The 24,149-nt window shown below is 40.0% G+C and overlaps 2 protein-coding genes and 1 long non-coding RNA gene across 4 annotated transcripts in view; 1 reads left to right on the forward strand and 2 right to left on the reverse strand.

The window, feature by feature from the left end:
* adcy7 (adenylate cyclase 7) overlaps positions 1-1,132 on the reverse strand; it is a 75,179-nt gene extending 74,047 nt beyond the window's left edge. For both annotated transcript variants that reach the window (XM_028578017.1, XM_028578010.1), the window contains exon 1: positions 1,011-1,132. The gene's annotated coding sequence lies outside the window, so the exon portion shown is untranslated. The remainder of the gene's footprint in view (positions 1-1,010) is intronic.
* Positions 1,133-1,220: 88 nt separating this feature from the next.
* On the forward strand, positions 1,221-5,341 carry LOC114555576 (uncharacterized). The gene is made up of 3 exons (XR_003692574.1): positions 1,221-2,011; positions 4,313-4,465; positions 4,584-5,341. It is a non-coding gene; the product is annotated as an uncharacterized LOC114555576 (long non-coding RNA).
* The window catches only part of tent4b (terminal nucleotidyltransferase 4B), a 29,920-nt gene continuing 8,431 nt past the window's right edge, over positions 2,661-24,149 (reverse strand). Inside the window, exons 2-12 of the mRNA XM_028578033.1 lie at positions 15,094-15,217; positions 12,508-12,554; positions 10,019-10,139; positions 7,599-7,706; positions 6,520-6,648; positions 5,890-6,103; positions 5,651-5,777; positions 5,003-5,106; positions 4,593-4,810; positions 4,290-4,436; positions 2,661-3,717 (exon numbers count right to left, since the gene is read on the reverse strand). Of these exons, the coding sequence (XP_028433834.1) occupies positions 3,559-3,717; positions 4,290-4,436; positions 4,593-4,810; positions 5,003-5,106; positions 5,651-5,777; positions 5,890-6,103; positions 6,520-6,648; positions 7,599-7,706; positions 10,019-10,139; positions 12,508-12,554; positions 15,094-15,217 (1,498 nt within the window). The 3' untranslated portion in view covers positions 2,661-3,558. The remainder of the gene's footprint in view (positions 3,718-4,289; positions 4,437-4,592; positions 4,811-5,002; positions 5,107-5,650; positions 5,778-5,889; positions 6,104-6,519; positions 6,649-7,598; positions 7,707-10,018; positions 10,140-12,507; positions 12,555-15,093; positions 15,218-24,149) is intronic.

The raw sequence follows: 24,149 nt of genomic DNA on the forward strand, positions 1-24,149 counted from the left end.
AGGTTACTGAAAAACCAGGACAGGATCATTAAAAGAAGGGAAATAACAAATGTAGGCTACGGACTGATTTCAGCTCATTTTGGATACCTGCCTATGGTGTTCCACTGACTGCTCATGGCTGAGCCACTTATCTAGAGACAATAGATGAACGAACAACTCCTCGTCAAATGTACGGCGAGATAACACTAGGCTACGTCACAAGAAGCCAAACGTGCAGCTGACAAGACCGAGAGTGAAGGAGAAAGCGGGCTCTGATGAGAGAGGGATTAAGATGTGTTGTCACAAAGACGACGAGCGATGTAATGGTCATAATAGGTTATGGATTTAAAAGTTACCATCCCAATTAAATAATCTAAATTTGATTTAAATTGCAGGCAAGTCATTTCACTTTTTTGGCAAGGAACATATAAATATGTTCTTCAATTAACATGCTTGATTCTGTAGTGCACTTGGAAGCGAACCTCGTTTTCAAGCGGACTAGAGTTTGGTTATTTGGTCGGCACCAGAGTTTGAATAAGCTTTCACACCACTCCAAACGAACCGGACTATCGGAGGAAACGCTCCAGGGTTCGGTTAAAACGGACCAAACTGCCCCAGGTGTGAAAGCAACCAAGTTAGCTAAATAACCACAGCTCTGTTCAAGTGAGCCAAAGGAAGAAGCTTCGTTGGCTAGCTCAAGTAACCCGAAATGTACCAAACTCCAAATCAAGGATGAAAAGAGCAGCCAGGTGAAAACGCGCCACGAAAAGGAAATTCGACATTTTTTAACTCCAAACTCTGAAAAACATGCACACCTTGAGCATAACCTTCGAGCCAAGTTGAAATTTCTTGACAGAGGTGAAAACTTTTGAGCTAAGAAATCCGTCTTTCAACTGTTTTTTGTTTTAGCGAAGCAACAATTAATCTTTCCCTTAAGCGCAGTGGCAACTGCCAACACGGGTTTTAAAAGGTTGCAAGCTTTCACTAGGAGCCATTGTTTTCTATTAAACGAAGAAGTTGTAGTGGCTTACCTGACAGATTTAAGTAATGTCCCGCGGGAACATCTACACGGATAGATTGACTGGTAGGTAAAGGCTACGGGGAGCGCGTGTCTACGGTCCCCGCCGCGCGCTGCTCCAAGTGCCCCTCCTCCTCCTCCATCTCTCGCTCTCTCACGCGCCTACCAACCCTCTCACATACGTTTTTTTTTTTTTTTTTTTTTTCCTGTATCGCTACTTTTCATATCAGATCACATCGCATGTTGTGGCTTTTACATTGAACCACTAGCACTCGAGCAAAAAGACTAAAGTCAGAACACGACTCGAAGGCAAAGCAAGAACTTGTCTCAACACGCGGTTTAGTTGTACTGGTTTTTTATTGCATGAATTGTAATAGCTGCAGAGAGAAACAACGTTTCAGAGGAGTACAGTTGGGTTTGAAGCCTTCCCGCAGTGAAGACAGATGGGTCAGTGGACATTCAGATGGCACGGCTAACTTCATTCACCTTCCTCCTTGTCCGTCTACCACATAACCAGCGCTTAGGCTAAATACTGCATTTAAACCGCGACTGTAGCACGGAGGGATTGGGGGGAGGGGGGGCGGCAAGTAACCGTACTTTAACGTTTCAACACCTAATATAATTGGCTGTAAGTTAGTGCATGTACTTATCAAATGTGCTTCACTGTTCTCAGCGGTGAGCATGCCATTCTGTGGCTGCAGCTGCCACTGTGGAGTAATAATATATCATGAAAGGTGGTTGTTATTGCTGGCTGCTTGTTTCGTTTTAATGTGGGTGATTGTTGTCACATTTTGGGAGAGCGACGATAAGAGGATTGTGGTGTGTGCTTTGGTTTGTTACCCCCTCTAGCAAGCACTCAGCTCAACAGGTTTTCTATTTGCAGCTGCTCATTCAGTTGAAATATCAGAATATTGGTCAGCCAGTCGCAAAAATAACGCAGAGATGAACCATCCAAATGCAGTATACAAGCCCCACACTGTGGATTCAGACTAAGAGCAACGCCTCCATCTACAGGTTGGTTGTTGTACTGCAATGACAACGGGGGGGGGGGGGGGTTGACATAATGAACAAGTATTTGTCGCTATGATAGTTTTATAAAATAAAAAATAAAAATCAGCTCCCTTTTAAAGTAAGTAGACCAGCCACATATAATTCTCACTGTAGCCCTAGTAAAATGGTCTCTCAAAGTAACTTGGTCACTCAACTGACACTGAAAAAAAATAATAAAGGTGGTAATTTTCCTGTACTTGAATAAAACTGTTCCAACCCCACCCTCCCCACAACTTATCCTACTTCAAATATAGGACTCAAAGATATGGGCTCTAATGTTAATAATACATTTATCCATTTATGTTCATATAATTAATAAAAAAATAAATACATTTAACAAATACAAATGATTTTGCCGTGGGTAAATTACTAAAGAAACATATTATCACCCACAGTTGTATTGTTAACACATTTTTTTTTTTTTTTTCCAAGTGTAGGATTTCTCGATAAAACCACTATCACCCCTTATTCATTTAAACCTGTAGTCTTATAGCCTCTACACTGATGTGGCTGTGCTATTGAGCTCTATAGCTCTATAGGGTTGTATGTGAGCATTGGCTCACTAAAGGCTAAATGTTAACACTGTAGCACACTCACAGAGAGCAACCAGAAGTAAAAGTAGATGCTGATGATTTATGTTGGCAATGGGACCCAAACCAGCTCTTGGCTTTGGCCAAAAAGCTGAGGGCACAAGATGTGCATGTTTACATGTCTTTGATCGGTATATCTTGTAAAAAAAGTAATATGAAACATTTTGTTCTTGTATTTTTGGGGGTTTTTTTACCTTTTTTTTTTTTTTTTTTTTTGCTTATGCCTATTTTGTACAAATCTTTGTATAACCTGTTTAGACATAACAAAACAGATTAATCCAACAGAAAAATCAACCAACAAAAAAATTCTCATGCATAAGTTATGTCCCACGCTTACTGATTGCATTTGTAAGTTACCATCTTAATAAAATCTGTGTAAATATTTGTCTGTTTTTCAACATGACATTTTTGTACATTTTCAGCCATTTGCTTTTTTTCTTTTTTTTTTTTTTTTTTTTTTTTTTTTGTTGATAAAAATGTTCATCTTATTTTCCAGCCAGCAGTTCAGGTATTGCTCCAGAGTAGATTCCAGACACCCGACATGTCTATTCCTGTACAGCAGGAGGCGCAAGAGGCATGTTGTTGTAGGTGCTGGCTGTGGGAAGCAAAACCGCTCCGTAAAAGAAGCTACTGGGAAGCAAATGAGCATATATCCTTTGTGATTTCAGTTCAGGTCCAATAAATTAAACCCCATTTCCTATAACAATTCTCTTTTTTTTTTTTTTTTTGTTTTTTTTTTTTCCTGCTAGAAATTGTTGCTTTGTCACCCCGAAAGGCTAGACAGAGAGACAGGTCCTGTAGATGCTTTTGCACTTCTAAAAACCTCCCGAGGCTGGAGTCTGGCAGCAGAAGTGGGACAGGACAGTCAGTCAGTTCCTGACAAGGACAGGGAGGGGGGGGGGAGGGCAGTTGAGGTCACCCCTATCTGCAGAGGTCTTCTTGTGTGGATTCTCGCACATTTTTCCTCTTCTTGCTGTTGCCCTGGTGGTGTGGCTTGTTGCTCTGATGACTTTTGGTGCTGCTGGAGGAGGAGCTCTGCTGCCCGTGGTGGCTGCCCTTATGAGAACGAGACAGCCTGGCCTGGGGAAGGAACAAGCAAAAAGAAGAAAAAAAAAAAAAAAAAAGGAGTTACTGCAGGACTTCCTTTGGGTATTCATTACAATATACTGTAGGCTCGTAATGGTGGAGAAATATAATAAAATTGGTACTTGAAGGTATCTACATAAGAGTGACATGACACTGTCATGAACGTGTCATAAACATAAACAAGTCATAAACGTTTAGGACATAACTCTTCTTTTAGTAAGTGTTTGGGTTTTGTCATGACAAGTTATGGTTAGGGTTCATGTGTCATAACTGTATCATGACAGTGTCATGTCACTCTTATGTAGATACCTTCAAGTAAAGTGTTACCTAAAACGGTTTAATTTTATTGCTCTTTATCAAGCCTACTTCACAAGAAAATGCCCCAAAATGTGTTGTGTGTCAGAAATGAACTGTTTGTACACACTGACTTTTATATCGCGTGTTTAGTGATACACATGTAACAGTACGGGTTTTCTGTCTGTTCCTTTTTTTTTTTTTTTTTTTTTTGTATCTTGTGATGCATAATGTGTTGCATTGTGTACGTATAAAGTAAAGCTTGATCTTACCTTTCCTCCCTTGTTGCTTCCAGATGGAGTGCTGTTAGCGTGGCTCTGTGTTCGGTTATTATTGACGACGGCGGACTTTTCTCTGTGGGCGCTGGAGCCCCGGCCAGACTGCTGCTTGGCTGTCTTACATGGCATGCCATCAGAGTCCTGGCGAAAACCAACAAAAAGAGTAAATAGTATGTCAATAACATTTAGTCACCTTAAGTTTTACTCATGAAGTTTTAAGTGCTACAGATAAAAGGCAATAGCACAATGTGTGTGTGTGTGTGTGTGTGTGTGTGTGTGTGTGTGTAGAAGACTGACCGCATCGCTGGAGCTGGAGGTTGAGGACGTGGAAGAAGGCGAAAGTGGAGAAGAGGAAGGAGAGGAGCGCAGTGAAGGGGACGGAGAGGAGGAATTGGAGGAGGTTTTGCTGCGGGGAGCCGACGGTAGAGCTACAACATCATCATCATCGTCGTCGTCTGGAACGTTGTTGTTGCACTCATCAAGCTGCTGGGACTCAAACAGTGTGACGTCATTTCCTATGGAAACGGAGAAGGCGAAAATGTAGACCCAAAAGTCAACTCAGTCCAAAGTTAAGCTTATAGAGCCCTGTAGGTACAGTCTTATCTCCACACTTCACTTAAACCTCTTCTACATTTAGGTCAAATGGGACTGCAAGAAATATTTTATGAATTACAACAACAACAAAATGTCAAAGACTTTGAGCGTACTGTTGAGTGGCGGATCATTCTGAGACGGGCTCCCCCAGTTCTTTCGGATCCATTCCCTGTACTCATCCACTTCCTGTGTTACCCGGATTATTCGGCCAAGAATGCTGTGATGGGATACAGAAGGAGGTAGTCCTGTTATACCACTCTTAATACAGCAGTCTGAAAGCAAATGTAACTGGTAATGACCCGAAAATTTTCTGTATGACCAAATAATGCCAACCATGAGAAACAACAGTTGAAATACCCTCATCTTATGATTGACAACATAAACACCAGTGTAGGGCTGTGCTCGATTGAAGAAATTCTTAGTCGACTAACACTCATTTAATTGTATCGACTAATCGATTAGTGGATTTAAATCGCTGCGCAAAGAGTCATGCAAAAGCACCACTTTAATTCTTGTGTTTACCAGAGATGTGCTCGTACGTTTCTTGGAAATAAGTCATTCAGCAAAAAAAAAAAAAGCATAAAACATGCCTAATCGACTAAAGAAATCTAAGTTGACTAAGACCAAAACGACCGATTAGTCGACTAATCGACTAAGAGGGAGCAGCCCTACAACAGCGACATTATATGACTGACTATTGCAACAATAAACTGACTGGCTGGGGGATGCTGCGATCGATCAACCACTAATCCAAATCTTACCTCTCGGTCTCGTTATTGGGATAGTATTTGGCGATGGGCGACACAGCGTGGCTGAGCACCACATAGGCGTAGTCAAACGCCTGCTTCACCTGCATGGCACCGTATGAACTCCGACCTACATCGTTATCTGTTGCAGACAAGACAGATGGTCACTTTGGGTTAATACGATCACCTGACGACGTGCCAATACATGCCGTTCCCATGCCAAACCCTTCATCCTTTGTGTTCACTGTTCCTACCTGGCTGCAGCGGGTCCTCAATGTAGAGCATGGAGGGCCTGTAGCCATCCATCATGTTCCTCTGAACCTCGTCTTTGGCAACGTAGCAACCTCCATCTTTTATCCTGATACCCGTTTTCAGATAGTTGAAGTGGCGACCGTAGAGCTCAAAGAATTCAATGAGCAGAACACCGATGTTGATGTTGGGACTGCACACATCGTCCCTGTAGTGAAGCTGGAAAGTACACAGTACAAGTGGATGTCAGAATTATCGCATATGGTTAAGTGAGTGGGAATTCACAGAGGTCAGGAAATGTCACTGTTGAGACTTTTAGATGCTGAAATAGCACGATAGTCTGTACACATCGCTTACTCTGACTACTGCATATAGTGCTGTCTCGAACTGTTCTTTGTTCAGAATTTTTGATATTTTTTCTAAATATTTAGGAATATATTCCAGGTGTTCAGGAATCACCAATGTTGCAAATACGGTCATAAAAAAAGCAATTGAAAAAGGACATGATTACAACTAAAAGAGTTGTAAAAGAGTTCTCTGTTAGGGCCCAATGTCTGTTATAGTTAACAAACGGCATCAAAAAAATAAAAATAAGATCAAGACAAATGAGTTGTTGATGACCAAGTGTATCTGACCTGGAGGAAGCTGACAGCCATGAGGAAGAGACTGTAGGAGCCAATTCCACCAGTAAAAACCTCATTGAGGTCCCTCTGCAGTAGGAACTGCTTTAGCACCAGGAATAGGTAAGGCAGTACAGGGTATTTCTACAGGACAAAAGACAGACACAGTAAGAACATACAGTAGTGAGGAATACATCTGGACTATACATCTGCCCATTGCACATACTATGTATTTTTTGCATTCTGCACTCAACCCCTTCAGCCTCCTTTTTCTTAGGATAAACCGCTACTTTGTATACATTTGTTTCTGTATTTGTTTCTTTCTTATTTACATTTAATATGTTTAATTATGTCATGTATGCACTACTAACCAACCCAAATTCCACATAGGTGTAACTTACTGTAGCTATAAACCCTTTTCTGATTCTCAAGTGGAAGCCTACAGCACCCTCTAGAGCACTGTTTCTCAAATGGGGGTACGCGTACCCCTAGGGGTACTTTGGAGTACTGCAGGGGGTACGTGAGATTTTTGCAAAATGCTGATTTAAAAATATGTCATGCATTTATTCTGAAAATAATTATACTATAATATTGAATGATCATAGCAATGGATTCTAAACATTTGAAACGTAGCATTTAAATGTTTTTCAGTTACAAGGTTGTTGTTTAGTAAATCTATCACTGCCAGCGCTGTATTGTACCTGTATTGTTTTGCGCCGGTCAGGGGGTACTTGGCTTAAATAAACAATTCAATGTGCTACTAAGAACCCCATACATTCTAAAATAGCAACTGTATTTTTATGTTGCGAGAAGGGTACCACATTGATTTCAATAGGTCAGGGTTCTTTACAACATTAAAGATCTAAGAGCAATTTGTGGGATAGCAAAAGGCCGTTTTTTAATGTAATATTTCCACGGAGTTGCAGAAAATGACTTCAAAAAGACTTCAACACACTTCAAGCAGCAACAACACTGGCTACAGGTGTTAATCATGAAGATTTATGTATTCCAAAAATACAATGTAAACGTAAAAATACGGGAAAGACATTTTGTGAACGTTTCCAAAAAAGTTGCGCAAGTCTTGCAAACTGTACCTCTTTGAATTCCTTAATGAGCCGGGCGGCTTTTACGCCACTCTTCACGTTGAAGCTGATGTCCACTTTGACCTCAGTGAAGGAGTCCGTCAGTTTGATGATGGGAACCTGGAACACACATTTTACAGGTGCTGTTATTACTGAGGCAGCCGGACCAAAAACAAACAAACAGTTAAACGCTTGGCTCGAGTGCTGCAAGACACTTACAGATTTGTTAATAATCCTGCCTCCATAACTTTCCTTCAAGTCTATTGTAAGCCTGAAAACAAAACCCGTTTACTAATCTAATCCTCGACCAAATAACTAGAGCACAGATTTAGAGTGCTAATCTGCGATTTAAAAATCCATTACAAAAGTAAAAGTTGAAACACAAAACGAGCTTTATTCAAATCCTTTAAATTTAACAAGGTGCTGTACTTGAGATACAAAATAATAATAATAAACTGGTTTGGGATTTCCGCCACACGGCTCTCACAGACAGTTCTCCAACTTATCAAACACAGATGCTTTGTCACGGCCCTTGGCCTCCGATACCATCGCACACGGCACTTGCATGCACGCGTGGCCGGACCGCCTATCACAACACACACACACACACACACACACACACACACACACACACACACACACACACACACACACACACACACACACACACACACACACACACACACACACACACACACACACACACACACACACACACACACACACACACACACACACACACACACACACACACACACACACACACAGTGCAACTTCACTCTCTGCTTAGGACGCCATTTACTACATTATATCTTTACATAGCAAATAGTTGTTTACTGCTATATTAATGTTCTGAATATCGAGTACAAACCCTTTAGTCCTCAAATAAAATAAACTCAGATGAACAGGAAATCCAATCTATGCACGGTTAAAAAAAATAAAAAAAATAAACTCAAATCGCTATTAGGAGGTTGAAAAGTGGTTTAAAAGACATGATCAGAAAGACATAACATTAAGACATACTTTATTGATCCTGCAAGGGGAAGTTATATTTTTAAGAGATCCAAAGCAAAAAGCTCACTACTGTACTAATATTGTTTCTGTAACACTGGTCAATACAAACATATAACCACCATATAACAATTTGGATGAAATTACTTGAGGCGTTTCCCTGGATTCACGTTTGCACACATACATAAATACAACGCAGGTATGCTATCCAGTGTAGTCAGGGTTTTGAAACTGTCACACCAGCGTGCATTAATGTAGAGATGCACCGACAGACCGACCGGCAGACGTGTATAAAGTACTAGAGACCCATACTTGAGTAAAAGTACAAGTGCTCTATCAAAAAAAGTGACTTGAGTAGAAGTTGAAGTGCTCTTTAAGCACCCCACTTAAGTGGAAGTACTAAAGTATTCATCATTTTTTGTACTCCAGTATTGCAAGTAGTTTATTTTAAAATATACTACTCAAGTATTGAAAGTAAAAGTACAAGCATTGTGTTATGTAGTTATTAAAGAAAGCAGTCAAATTTTGAATATCATATTGTTAGAGTTCAACTTTTTACTTGGTATTAAAGGCAGTCACAAGCTGTACATTGCTGGATATGAAGGAAGTTTCTGAAATAAACCCCAAAAGGTACATTAATGTCACAGCTGTTATAACTACTATTATCTGATATAACAGTGGGTTATTAATCACTTATTAACAAATACTGACATAAAATGTGTGATGTACAGGAAAGTCTGTTTATACCTATGCAGGAAAGTTAGCAAGCTAGCAAAATCAGATCATATCAGATCAGATCTGATCAGATCAGCATCACAGGGTCTAACGGTTAACATTCAGGGCTCACTCTGCTGCAACAATAACTAAATAGAAAGAGTACAAACTTACATCGTCTCTGACTTCTGAACGGGGAACTGTAATGAAAAGAAACACGACGCGATCTCGGGGATTTCTTACGTAACTTACGTAATTATCATACATAACTAACGTAGCCATTAGCTACACAGTCTCCATAGCGCGAGGCATTTACAACAGTAAGGATGCAGCACATACAAAATGTATCGGAGTAAAAGTATTAAACTCATCGAAAATATGTACTCAAGTAAAAGTGGAAGTAGGAGAAAAAAATAATACTCCAGTAGAGTACAGATACAGCTTTTTAGTACTTGAGTACAGTAGTGAAGTAGTTCTACTTCGTTACTATACAGCCCTGCCGGCCGGTGACCGGAATTGGCCGGTTTTCACTGGGGGGGTGCATTATGTCGGCAGGATACCTTAAAAAGGCAACCACAACTACATTGTGCGTCTGCCCTATTTCTGATACCGTGGCGGCAGAAATTTCACCATGGCGGGCCACCACTACAAAATCAACATAGAGGAAACACTGCAATGCACACACTTAGGAGTGAGCACGGCCTTACCGTGGCCTTGTCCAAAACTTTGATGGAGTTCTCATCTGCGACATTCCTCTTCCGGAGAGCTTCTTCCAGAGTCCAGAGTGGGAGAGTCTCCCACTTCCCAAAAACTACCAAGTCAATGTCACTGGTGGAAGAGAGACATGACAGATATCACTTAGGTCCACTTTATATCACACAGAATCAACTCATAAAACAGCACCAGGGGCAGGGAAAGGCAAGGCAGCTTCATTTATAAAGCACATCTCAGCAGCAAGGCAATTCAAAGTACTTTAAGATCATGTAACAACTGGGAAAAGAAGCATTTCTCGCATGACAAAAATGTGTACTTCAGACTTTGTATGAATCACTTGACAAACAAATAGAAGCGTAAATGACATGTGATCCTGATATTGTTTTAAGTGTACAGCTTTTATTTCATTTCAACTCATTAATGTAATTTTTGTTTTTATTTAATTTATATATATATGTGTGTGTGTGTGTGTGTGTGTGTGTGTATATATATATATATTTTTTTTTTACTTGTAACATACTGTTGGTTGTGTATGTGTGTTGAATAAAAACATTTGATCACAAAAAAAAAAAAAAAAAACGACATGTGATCCTAAATGTACAAGCATTTACAAATAAACCTTTCCACTGTAGACACACACCAACAACTGCATGTGGCTTTAGGTAAACTATGTAACCTTTGTAACAACAAATAACACAATCTTCCGCCTACATACAAAAAGCACAAACTTGCTCAATTCAGCACACTCAGGGGTTTTGCTGCTACCGCCTTACTTGGTCTGCTATGACCAGCACTTTATGGTGGCTAATGCTAGCAAACCTCTGAAAAAGAGTGCTATGTAACTGACGTTAATTCAATTCAATTTAATTTATAGTATCAAAACATAACAAGAGTTATCTAAAGACACTTTACAGATAGAGTAGGTCTAGACCACACTCTATAATTTACAAAGACCCAACAATTCCCCGAATTAGAGTCAGTCTGTTGACTTTATGGCTCTTCCCTACTTGTGCTAGTATTATATTATGTTTCAGCATTTACCATTGTACTGTAATGCAAGACCTCTTTAAATGGTAGCTTATTACAGCAGCCCGCCAATTCATTGGTTTCTCTGCATTGCATTGCCATAGGTAAACCAAGGCATTATACAATGGTGTTTTTCTTCATGTGGAACTGATTTTAAATGTCCTATATTATGCTAATTTTCAGGTTTATACTTGTATTTTTGGTTGCTCCTGGAAAAGGTTTACACACATATGTTTTTTTTCCATACTGTCTGTCTAAATATACTTGTATCTGTCTGGAACGCTCTGTTTTAGCACCTGTCTCGTTAAGCCCCCCTCCCAAAATAATCCCAGTATGCTCTGATTTGTCAGCGTTTCCGGGTATTCCGCATCTGCGCTCCCGAAGGCTCTGCACCGTCATTGCAGCTGGGGAATGACTGTAATGCCACTGTAGTGGCACTTTTTACCTATATATAGTATAGTTATAGTCACAACCGTACAAAAGTCCTGATGGCTCATTTAAAAAGGCACAGTTTCTGAACACGGGCTGTGTGCATTTCTCCGTGGATTGAACGTTTTGATACTTTTACAGTACTTACAATATGGGGGCGTTAAATACAGTAAAAAGGAGACCCTATGACAGCCCTTTTTTAAATATCTCCACATGGTGGCTTACTGGATATATGTGGTTTTGCTTCCCTCTTGTGGATAAGCAATGTGCAACTTTAGACAGAGCTTAAGGAAGCCAACTGATGAGTGTGTACTATTTTAGTGATGCCATGTGTTCACAACATACAGAAAGTTACACACAAGCACCCACTACAAACAGCCACAAACATAAGTATACAGGCACACAGCTGTACCTTGTAACTTAAACACAGGCAAATACACTTTTTTGTTTTCAGAATAACAGACGCACACAGAAACAGATACATTGTATTCTGGGATAGTGGATAAATGCTCTTGGTTTTTTGGATTTCTTTAAACCAATCACAACTGTCCTGGGCGGCGCAAAGCCCCGATAGCGGAGTAGCGAGAGGGGAGGGACATCCGGCAATGTACATCCATTAAGCCAGACTAAAGAGTCCACTAATCCAGGTGACATGTCTGTGTCCAGCAGTTAATTTGCGTCTGTTTGTGTGTGTGTCTGTTTGTGTGTGTGTCTGTTTGTGTGTGTGTGTGTGTGTGTGTGTGTGTGTGTGTGTGTGTGTGTGTGTGTGTGTGTGTGTGTGTGTGTGTGTGTGTGTGTGTGTGTAAAGTTTCAAAGAAGATCCAGGATCAGGGGTGCTAAAAATTACTCAACTACTTGATCCTCAAAACAAAAGCAAATAATGATTTGCTGGCTAGACGGAACACTTTATCCATAATAGAGATAAGTATTTTTGGTAGGGGGCCAGTTCACATTCCCATTTTGGCAAAGATAAAAAGAGCAAGCGTGTTGAAATCTCAAGGCTGCTTTAGGAAACCAAATGGCTCACCTTGTTGGCAAATAAAGACCAGTGCTGAAACTCCCAAACACTTGGACCTGGAGAAATGGGGGACACAGTTAGAGACATTCATTTATTTTCTTCTTTTTTTGTTTGTTGATTCAATACATTTCATTCATTTATGCCATTCATTTGGCAGAACAGCCAAAACATCCTACACCTGAATATTTGTTAGCATTATGTTTGACAGTTGCTTAAACTTTTTAACATATTCTCTTCTAGTTCTGATAGTTCTTTCTGAGAGACTCTGACATGGACTGGAAGGGTGTCGACATGCATGCATCAACTTGCAGGAATCCCACTAAGCTTAACTATCACTACTACAAAAACCTGTTCTCTTCAGCTCAACATAGGGTTGATTTAATGACAAGCCCAAACTAACTGCAGAGGCGTGGTACAAAAACTGCCCATCAAGGTTTATAGGGAAGTCTGTGTAGTGTGAATATTGAAAAACCACTGAAGTTGCATTTCAAGTGAGGGATTAAAGACGAGGGTGGCCTCAATGAAACAAGCAAATCCTTCGTATAATGTCACATTGATGTGGAAATGGGCTATTGTGAAAATCCCAACTTGCAGGATGTTTACGTACTTAACCTGCATGTTATTGAAGTGACTAAAATATCCACAACCATCCACATTTTAGCCTTTGACTGGGCAGCGCACAAATTGGTGTCTGAACAGAAATAGAGTGAAGCCTTGACCCTACCTTTACTCTCCTAAACCACCTGCCTACATCCCACATCAAGCAGTAGTATAAACTGTGGTTACAGCCCAGTCACGTGGCCAGGGCTAAGCTGATTGCACAGCCATGTTTGTGAATGAGTGTCTAATGAGTCCCAAAGACTTCTGTGAAGGTGAGGTTACTACAGGTGGTCACCAAGGTTAGCCATGTTTTATCTCATTTTGGCACTCTCCAATCAAACTTTCACAGAGTGTAGTTAGTGTCGGGTTCACAAAGAGTTTCAAAAACATTTTCCAATGCTTCACTGAACTGCCATAGGGAAGCTTTCGCTGACTTTGTTTTTGTACAGCTGACTTAGACAAGCTTCCATATATATGCTACCTGTCAAGATTGTGATTCGGTGTGGCAACAGACGTCTACGCATCTAAGCTCATCAATTAAACAAGCATCCTGCTGAGCGGATGACCAAGTTGCCCTTGCTCACTCCAAAGTGGAAAAGGTATAAAACTGGGCAGGCTTGAGACAGTGCTGTGTTCCTTAATTTAGGAACAACTAAGCTCAGGGCAGACACACTTTGAAGCACACTGCTCTATCAGCAGGATCACAGTCAGCATGTACAAGAATGCCTGAGGTGGCGCCGATAACACGGCCCAAACAGAGTACTGTGCAGCAGGGAGATAACCGAAAACAACAGGATGCTTTATGAAAGGCGGAAGCCTGTAGCCATTAGCCTCATATGTTAAGTGTGGTAATTGCTTGTTGTAAAGTACAGAGGCCAAGGTAGCCTGGTCGTTAGGGGTGTGCAAACAAATCGAGTCATATTCGAATCGCAATTCAAGCTCTACCGATTCAAAATCGGTTCATAGATTTCCAAAAATAAGTAAAACAAAACTACATTTACATACTGTGAATCGTTTTTTTAAAAATCGAGAATCTTTTTTTAATCGAATCTTGAGCCTGAAAATCAATATTGAATCGGGACATTTTCTGAATCGTGCACCCCTGCTGGTCATAGTATTCAACTAGTGCAACAAACATTGTGTTCAGGGTTTATAATAGAACTTACTATTTTCACTATTGCAAGTTATTATTATTATTATTATTATTATTATTATTATTATTATTATTATTATTATTATTATTAAAATTTCAAAACTTTTTCATGACTTGTCAAGGGACCATAATAACATTTCCACGAATATTCACAATGTATAACACAAACATAACTGTATAGTATACTTTACTCCAAATGTTTATTATTGTATGAAAATCGTTTTTTTCAATCTCTAAATGTTCACATTTACTTCAAATACTATAAATGTAGTCAATACATTTCCTGATACTGGCTTTCAAGAACAAGGGGAAACGGAAATGATTGTATCATCAGTCTATTCTTATTGCATTTGATTATAAAAATCATTTATGGATGCATGACTGGACATTTTTTATATAATATTTCATGGCTCTTTAATGACTAATTGCATCAGTCAGTAGAGAGCCATGAAATAATAAGCGTAGACTTGCCCGGCATTATTCAAACATCGACGGCATATTTGAGCTACGATACTTCAACAGCTACAGAAAATAACACGTGGAAATGTATCAACGGAAGACAACTGTAACTAATTAATTTCATTAAACAATAAAGTTCCATGACTTTTCCAAAACTTTTAAGGATTTGACTAATTCCATGACTTTTCTAGGTTTACCATGACCGTGGGAACCCTGCTCTGGTGATGCTTAGTAGCTTTCAGATCACAGCCAAGCTTCTAACAGCTGGGGGGCAATTATCAGCCTGATCATCAGTGGCACACTGACAAATCTAGCCTGTCGCACTCTGCGATCCAGACCAAAAAAAAAAAGTTCACTCAGTTTTTGTGGTTGGTGATGCGTACCTCAGCACTGGGCCACAGGTCGTGGATGACTCCCTTGATTCTGTCCACCACCTCCATTCTCATTTTCTCCTCCTCCGGCCGTGGGGAGATGTAGTCATAGAAGTCATTGACCTCCTCGTGTAACCTGCATGTGACACAGAACACAGTGTTGTGAGAAGAGTGGGGGACATTGGTTTTGTGGTAATCCAGTGAATTAAGAATCGAAAACATCATCATTTCCGGCACCCAAAGTTTAAGCGGCACATTTTTTACTCAGGCCGTGCTGCAAAAGGACGCTTTGCAAATAGACCGACATCAAGAAGGAACGTGCACACAGCGGGTACTGTCTTATAGTACACTAGCAGGTAATTGATGATAAGAACTAAGACATAGAATAGACCATTGAAAAAGTCAAACAAGTCAGATTAGTGTAATTAATAGTTGACTATCTTAAAACAGATACATTCATTTATTAGCTTGAACTAGTCAAGGCTACTGAGATTTAGCAACATCCCATATCACACATATCTCATTTTAGCCACAAAGACAGAGGAAAGAGGTTCTCTTGGTCCAACCTGTGCACTTCCTGCTAGTAAAGTAAAATGACACAATATGTAATGGCAAGGGACTCGGTGAAAACAGTCACTGCCACGGATACAGCTGTGAAATTGGGTCACACTATATCAATGTCGGACATAGATAATAGCTGTGTTCCCTTTTCTTAAACTTGCATATTTACGTACAAAACTCCTGCAACTAAAATCACACTAAGCTGAGTTGTTCACACCTCCAAAGGATGTCCATTATCTCCTATAACCCTTCTCCTCATCCATCTGTATAAGGGCTTTCATGATATCAGATTTTCACTACACGATTATCATATATTATCACGATAGAAAATCTATAGAATATTTGAAAAAGTAATACTGCTATCAGTCAAATTCACCTTTAACTTTGAAAATAAAAGGCCTAAAAATAATCTTAAAAAAAAAAATTACAAATGGAAATTATTGAATAGGTGCTGGATTATTTATACAATATTATGGGTCTACTGGACAAGCTAGTAACCAACTGTTTTTGTTCAAAGCAGACCCACGATATGAATTCATTCAACAGCAGAATGAGTGACGCAGGGTGTTGCCAAAAGTGTCAACGTTCCCTTGAGGGCTGGGCACCGAACCTCGATACTTTTTTTTTCTTCTTTTTATTATTTATCTTTCTGTGCCAAATTTCAGTTCCAAAAGCATCTGAGCCTGTAAGCGCAAGCTTATCTGTCCTCTCTGCATATTGACAGAGAGCGGAGCTCCGACACACGCGAGCAGAGGTGCAGACAGAGTAAACTCGATCAAACTACGTCGGCTCTGTAGTTTTGTTGAAGTCATGGCAATGCCGATAAAGTGGTTACAAGTGTGGTTACAGTTTTTCAAAACTTCACGCAGACAGTGCTTGCTGCGATATGATATTAATGCAGAGGCGAAAGCGGTCGCGGTGCTGTTGACGTTACACTTCCTCTGAGACAAGCAGGCACAACAGTGGTTTCTGTGCCCTGGTGACTGACTGACAGGCTGAGGTTGTAAGGCAAGGCAACTTTATTTCTACAGCACCTTTCAGCAACAAGGCAATTCAATTACATTCACTTTGCACTTAAGTTAGTTCTCCATTAGTTCAATGTTGACAACAGGGCAGTCACCAAGATTATTGTTAAAGTTTTTGTCATTATGCAGTTTGCACTAAAAAGTCTTTTTTGTTTACATTCCTTTGCATTTTAGTTAGCTCAATATTAGCCTGTACACAATGTGATTTGTTTATTTATTATTTATAATATGTTCATATTGTGTCAAAAAGGTTTCTCTTTTTTTTTTTTTTTTTTTTTTTTTTTTTTGACTGGCACACCCCAATCCAAAAGCACAAGCAGTTTTATTAAGGTTACTGAGCAGTGTTACCAGAATTTTTTAATTTTGATAACTGTTTTGATTCACAATTAAGGTGGACAATAAAAGTAACTGAGGTATCGAAATTGGCACCAGATCGAAATATTTTGAACGCTGCCCAGCCCTACTTCCCTTGTCAAAGAAAAGTCTAAAAAAGTAGCGGGCGTCCCCGAGTTTCACTTCTATTATTAGCTTTTCTTTGGAGGTATAGTTAGAATTGTGAGTAAGAGGGAAATAATTGGTTGGAATTAGAGCTGGGGATAAGAAAAAAAAAAAAAAAATCAAATATCACGATATATTTGACCAAATATCACGATATATTTGACCAAATATATTGATGTTGATATTGCTGGGTTGACTATTGGTGCTTTCACAAAATATTAAAGACAATGAGAGTTTTGATAAACAATCACCAATAATGCAAAAGTGGGTAAAGGCAAATAAAACCGCTAGAACAGTCTGCCAAGAAAATGACTTTCACATTACTTTAATGAAGCCTTTAAAACCAAGAAAAGACAACACTTGTGTCATATCACCATATTACAATATCCAAAATTATATATCTAGCCTCATATATCGATGTCCATATAATATTGATATATTGGCCAGCCCAAGCTGGAATATTAGTTTGACTAATATGTTCTGTCCTAATATGTCGTCTATCAGGTTTCAGATGGAGGTTAAGAATTACTGAAAAATGGGTCATTTTTACCAGGAAGAAGTGAAAAAGGTTCCGTCTTCCCAAAGAGAGGCAGCTTTGTTTTTAACGTTATCCCAAACCAACTGTTTCTTTTTAGGTAAAGCAGTAGGGCTGAGCAAAAACAAAACAGGATCCCCTAATGGGTCAGTAAGGGCAGGCTGAGCAAAGGTAACACATTTGTCCTTTGAACAGGTTGCTCTGCCCACGTGCCCTGACCTTTCCATTGACAAGTTGTGTGTACATGCATGCACACGGACAAGTCTATGTGGGAGGACAAATAGGAACAAAAACGTGTAGGCACACATACACACACACAAGCATGTACGCATGCTCACGTGCAAAAACAACCACATCGAGCCAGATTAGGGCAACAACAGACACACTCCCCTTGGCAGACGATAGAAAAAGAGAGGTAAAGTGGCGTTTCTAAAAAGACAAGGCAACAAAGTAAAGCCAGCATGTACCACCGAAAGTTGGACAAGAAGTACACTAGCAGCTACCAACACTGACTGAGCGTCGCCTGGATTAGGCCCCACAGAGCACTGTGTGTGTGTCTAGTGTCTGGCTTCTATGTAACAAAAACGCTTCACCTGACAGTCAAAGTTGACTGGGTTTCACCTTTATTATTTCTGCAGTCTCACACACTCAGTCTCGCAGAAGCCTGGGATACAGACGCAGCACTGAAAGGTTGCAGGTCTGCTAACCATGTAGGGAAAATACTTTCTTACCCTAGCCAAATGCCATCATGGTTACTTTGATTAAACGCCCAAATTCCTGCAGCCAAACGGCAACACTGCATTGAAAACACAAGATGCTATGCAAGTGATGAAATGAATATCCGGGACTTCACCCATCTGACTTTTTCAGTCCCGATACCGATGCCTGGGCTTTGTGTATCTGTCGATACCCGGCCGATACCGATCCCGTTGTTGAATTAATAATACACTGTATACCTTCCACCTTATACCTTCCTTCCACCATGTGGAAGAGACTAAAGGCACCAGACTTTCCTAACTAAACATTACTTTCCTAACAAAGACAAAATAACACAGATGTAATGTATTGAATTCTTATTTATTTGTACACTCAACTCTTCCAGCATGCAACACGCGTGCGATAGAGGGGAAAAAAAACTAACAAAACTGGATCGGCCCGTGAATCGGTTAATTTTTCCGATCCCCAATCTTAATATCGGATCGGTGCACCCCTAGGCTGAACGAAGCCTACAGTCTACGCTCGCCTCCTGTGATGACAGTCCACCTGTCACTCAAAGTGGAACGCCTTTAATTATGCAGAACTTTAAGCCTGAATATAATGGCACTTCCGCATTGGCTTTATTTCATTTTTAGCACTAGAAACTGTCTCTTGTTACCAACAAACCCAAAAATATTCAGTTTATTATCACAAAAGGACATGCTGGGACTGCGTAAGGTTTGGCGTTTTGCTTAAAAAAGAAAAAGAAAAGAAAAGACAAACGATTAATCTGTTATGATAGTAGTTGACAATTCATTTTCTGTCAAGTTATTTATCGAATTTTGACTAATCATTTTAGCTCCAGTCCCAACACTTGTAAAAAAAAAAAAAAAAAAAAAATTAAAAACTAAGCAAAAAAAAAAAAAAGGAAACAGTAAAGTTAGCAAGTTACGAGGTGCAGGCTAAAAGTGAGTTTGCTTGCAGAATATTTGATTGGCCAATGCAGTCCACAGACAGATGACATTAGAGTTTGGGATGACCCGATGCGGAAAAGAGTCTTTTAGTATTGGGTATCTGCAGATACTTAGTCCGATCCATTATATTATCCCTTGTGTTGTCCTTCGGGTCCCAGTGACCCAAAGGACAACACAAGGGTTATCTTCCCGTCAACCTTAAAAAAAGGTTAGTTTTTGCTTTTTCCGTTTTGAATTGTTAAATTTTTCTTCTACACATTTTCAGTGCTTATTTCTACGACCCATATTTTCTGATCTAAAACAAAAATTGAAAATGGGTCAATTTGACCCGAAGTCAACACAAGGGTTAAACACAGTTTATGCTGACCAAAATGCTGTACAAACAAGCACTAAAGGTGCTGTATTAACCCTTTTTTTGTCTTTTGGGTCACCGGGTTAACCCTTGTGTTGACTTTGGGTCAAATTGATCCGTTTTCAATTTTTGTTTTATATCTGAAAATATGAGACGTAGAAATAAGCGCTGAAAATGTGTAGAACAAAAATTTAACAATTTAAAACGTTGGAAAAAGCAAAAACAAACCGTGAAAAAAAAGGCGTCAAAAACGTTGATTGGCACCGACACCGACACCTGGATCGGCTCGGGACATCCCTAGTTTGAAGAGTGGCAAAGTCAAGCCAGAACAAACTCTTTTTCTTTCTTTTTTTTGGACAGATGAACCTTTCGGGTGTGCCAAGACCGTGGTCTCGTTGAAATGAATGAAGGGCTGGGTGTTTTAGGTATTGTTATTGCTGGACTGAATGCCGACTAACTGGCTGCTCACAAGACTGACTGTAGCGGATGTAAATGTACGGTATTGCGGACAATGCAGATGAATGGAGGGCTGAACAACTTGAAGCAGTAGCCAGCCACTGTGTTAAGTCCATGACAACACCAGCTCCCTGTGTTTGTGTTTGAGCTTTAATCTCAGCATTACATACTACCTTGCTAATGCTGTGACCCAGCCATAGCTTTAATGTCCCAGCCTTTTTCTTTTTTTTTTCCCTTTCTGGTAACAGGTTGTTTTCATTTATTTTTTGGGGAAAAAGTAATAGTATTTTGTCACGGAAGAGTAGAAAATAAGTTGCAGTTTCCATTTGTTGCCTCTTGTCCAACATGGCAACAAACAACCACTTGAAATTGGTATGACCTAATCTCTTTTTCCGGTGCACACTGCAGAGACTCCAGCCTCTATCACAGAAACATTAGGTTTCATTTAAGGGTAAAAGAAACTCAGCAGCTACAGTCTGCATTGCAAATGCAACATCAGTTTTGATTTCAGAGAACACTGCTTTTCTGTAGATCAATTCTGTATCATTAAGACAAACCAGCCCAAAGCCTAACACCAATTCAAGTTCATTTAATGTGTTGTAATTAAACTGAAGGACTTTAACAGTTTCTTTTTCAAACCTTCATAATAATAAAGCTAAAAAATAAATAAAAAAGAGGGCATGTATCTATCATCATCTTTTCAGTTTGCTTCTATGAGAGTGCAACATAAACTTTAAAAAAAATAAAATAAATAAGAATGGCAAGAGTGGCCCAACTGAGATGTGAGCATGTCTACTCCACAACAGCACAGATAGGTTTCATTTCACAGCAAACAGGCCACTACTGCGCCTTTATCATCACGTGTTGGGAGCAGCCGTAGAAATCACATCTCATGCCCCACCTTCTTGGATCAAGTTTCATCTCAGCGCTGCGCCTGCCTGGGAAGCACATGGACCCTTGGCACAGCTTATCAGATAATCCCACTTGCCTATATCATAATATTGTTATGCAATCTCAGGGAGCAGATTTTCAGAGCTAAAGCTTTCAGAGGAGGAAAAAAAAAAAAGGTTCTCTCTCCTCTTTAGTACTTCTTCTTATCCTAAGATTTCCCCTCTGGCATGAGTATTCTAGAGTCGCTGAAATGCTGCCTGTCGTGTTTACTGGTGGTTCAAAAGGGATGAATGGCTGAAATTGTTTTTCTGACAGCAAGTGTCCACGCTCAGAGGACTTCTGGAATTGGGCTTCTTTGTCTAGGTTTTGCAGTGTTCACACCTGCGCCAATTTAGAGCTTCAACAAATGATTCTTTTCAAATGACCACCACAATTTCCTAGAGCCCTAGATGATGTCACTGATGTCTTTGCACTAAAAAGTCTTTGTTGTTTACATTCCTTTGCCTTTTAGTTAGTTCAATATTAGCCTGTACACAATGTCATTTGTTTATTTATTTAGGCTATATGTTCATGTTGGACCAACCGTCAAAAGCCGAGAGATTTGCAGTTTAAAATAATCTTCAAACAAGAAATAGCAGCAAATCCTTATACCTGAAAAGCTGGAACCACCAACTGTTAAACAATTTATGGATTATCAGCTGCCTGTTAAATTTCAATCATTCAAATAGTCACTGGAATCCCTATGGTTTAGGAAGCGATGGAGCATAACACTGCCACCAGTGCTAGGTGTCGTGCATTAGCAGGCAGTGTTGTGCATTTATACAACAGGGCCTGACAACAAAATTATGCAATATCATATCGCTCTGGTCATAGAAAATTCCTTGTTTCCCCTTAGGCATTCCAGTTACACCTTTATTTTCTAACTTTATTGCAGAATGTAAATAATTAGTTACGGACTAAATAAATGAATAAATACAGCATGCCTGACCTTGGTATTAGATCAGTTCTCAGCACATAACACACGTATGGAATCGGTATTGAGAGAAAAGGTGGGATCAGTGCATCCCTCAACATTCCCACAAATGTCACCGCAGCACCTTATCAGAGAATCATAAAAGAGAAGGAATGGGAAGGCAGGAGAAAGAGAAAATGTGAGACAGCAAATGTAGAAAGAGAGGGATATCACATCACAGAGGGAAAAATAAAAATGGAAAAAAAAAGTAGAGAGGGCTATATATGCTTAAGGTGAAACAGAAAAAAACAGAGAGAGAGAAAGAGAGAGGGTAATGGGTGTGGTGCTGAAATGCCTTTGTGTGAACAAGAGCCATCTGTTAAGTTGGGTAGGATGAAAGAGAAGAAGGTTATTGTCACATCCCACTGAGCACTATTTACTGCCTGTTCAGATACTTTGGCACTACGGTAGAGCTGGGCAATATATCGATATTATATTGATATCGAGATATGAGACTAGACATCGTCTTAGATTTTGGATATCGTAATTTGGCATAATCCTTTTCCTGGTTTTAAAGGCTGCATTACAGTAAAGTGATGTCATTTTCTGAACTTCGCAGACTGTTGTAACTGTTCTAGTATTTAACTTTACCCACTTAGTCATTATATCCACATTACTGATGATTATTTATCTAAAATCTCATCTAAATAGTTTGTGAAAGCACCGATAGTCAACACTACAATAGTATTTGGTAAAAAATATCGTGATATTTGATTTTCTCCATATCGCCCAGCCCTACACTACGGTACAAAAGGTGTCTTTTTAAAGCGCCTGCATAGCTTTAGAATTTAATACTTAAAAACAGGCATGCTGGAACATAACATTTGTGTGTCAAGAAACACCTGCCTGAATCATGAGACTGCTGATGGATGACTGTGTTCAATGCAATGAACAGTGTCTCAGCAGCGTTTCCCACAGAATTAAGGTGCTGAACGCCAAGCGACGAAGCCCAACCCTGGCCTCACCTCGCCTCTCCTCAAGCCGCCTGTGTCTTGGCCAAAAAGTTGTTCCTGAACACACCGCAAAGACTACAGCCGACGGCCAACCAGCACATACGTTCTGCCCAGTTCTGTGCGTAAGATGGGTTTGGTCGCGATGAAATAGTTGTGACCATTGCTGTGGCCATACTGTCCCAGAAAGAGTCCCAACACCATTGAAATACTGGGCCTCTGCATCCTTTGCGACAAAAGAGGGTAGCGTGTGTTATGCAACACTGCTCTGTTTAGGTTGACAGGGTCTGCCAAGAGGCAAACTAGTCACAACCACACACTGCTTTTTTAAAATTAGGACAACCACAAACAAAAAGGCAGAGGTGTCGATGTCTCACAGATTCGTCATCGCTGAACTGATCTGGGGTGCTAAGTGTTGGCCATTGGGACAAAACGGCTCGAGTTACACAGAAGCCCAAACACTGCTGACTGCAAGTGGTAGGCTTGGTCATGCCCGAGTGATGCAGCAGAGTACTGTGGTCAAAACAGGAGCAGTTGGACTACACATATGGTAATACCAGTGCCAGGAAAAAAAAAAAAAAAAAAATATAGGGCCTATTGCTAGTGGGCTTGGAGTATCACACCAGTAGAGCGTCATCCATTTGTTGATTTTTCTGAGCTTTTCTAAAAACTTTGGAGCAACATCAACTGATCTGGTTCCTGTGTAGGAACTAGGTCAGTCACTTTTTTATTCAAAATTTCAAAAGTACAGTTTTAATGTTGTAACAAAATAGGGCTGGGCGATAAAACGATAACGATATGTCTCGCGATAGACACGTAATCAATATCAAAAGAAAATGCGGTCGATAAAATGTTCGATAACTTGTTTTTCTTCATCAGAAGAAACCAGAGGTTGTGAAGCAAGTTTGGTTGCATGAACAAAGGCACTTGCTCTCTGGTAACCTAGCAACGTAGGGAGTGACACTCTAATAGCCAATCATGTAGCAGTATTAAGTTTGGTTGTGCCACATTGTTGTCTCGTGTTCTTCAATAACAGAACCGGCGTGGAGTGATAAGTGGAAAGTGAGTGCCGCAGCGAGCGAGGAAATTGTTGATAAAACAAAGTCAGTCATGGCAGT

The sequence above is a fragment of the Perca flavescens genome, chromosome 1, assembly GCF_004354835.1.
Source record: "Perca flavescens isolate YP-PL-M2 chromosome 1, PFLA_1.0, whole genome shotgun sequence".
Lineage (NCBI taxonomy): Eukaryota > Metazoa > Chordata > Actinopteri > Perciformes > Percidae > Perca > Perca flavescens.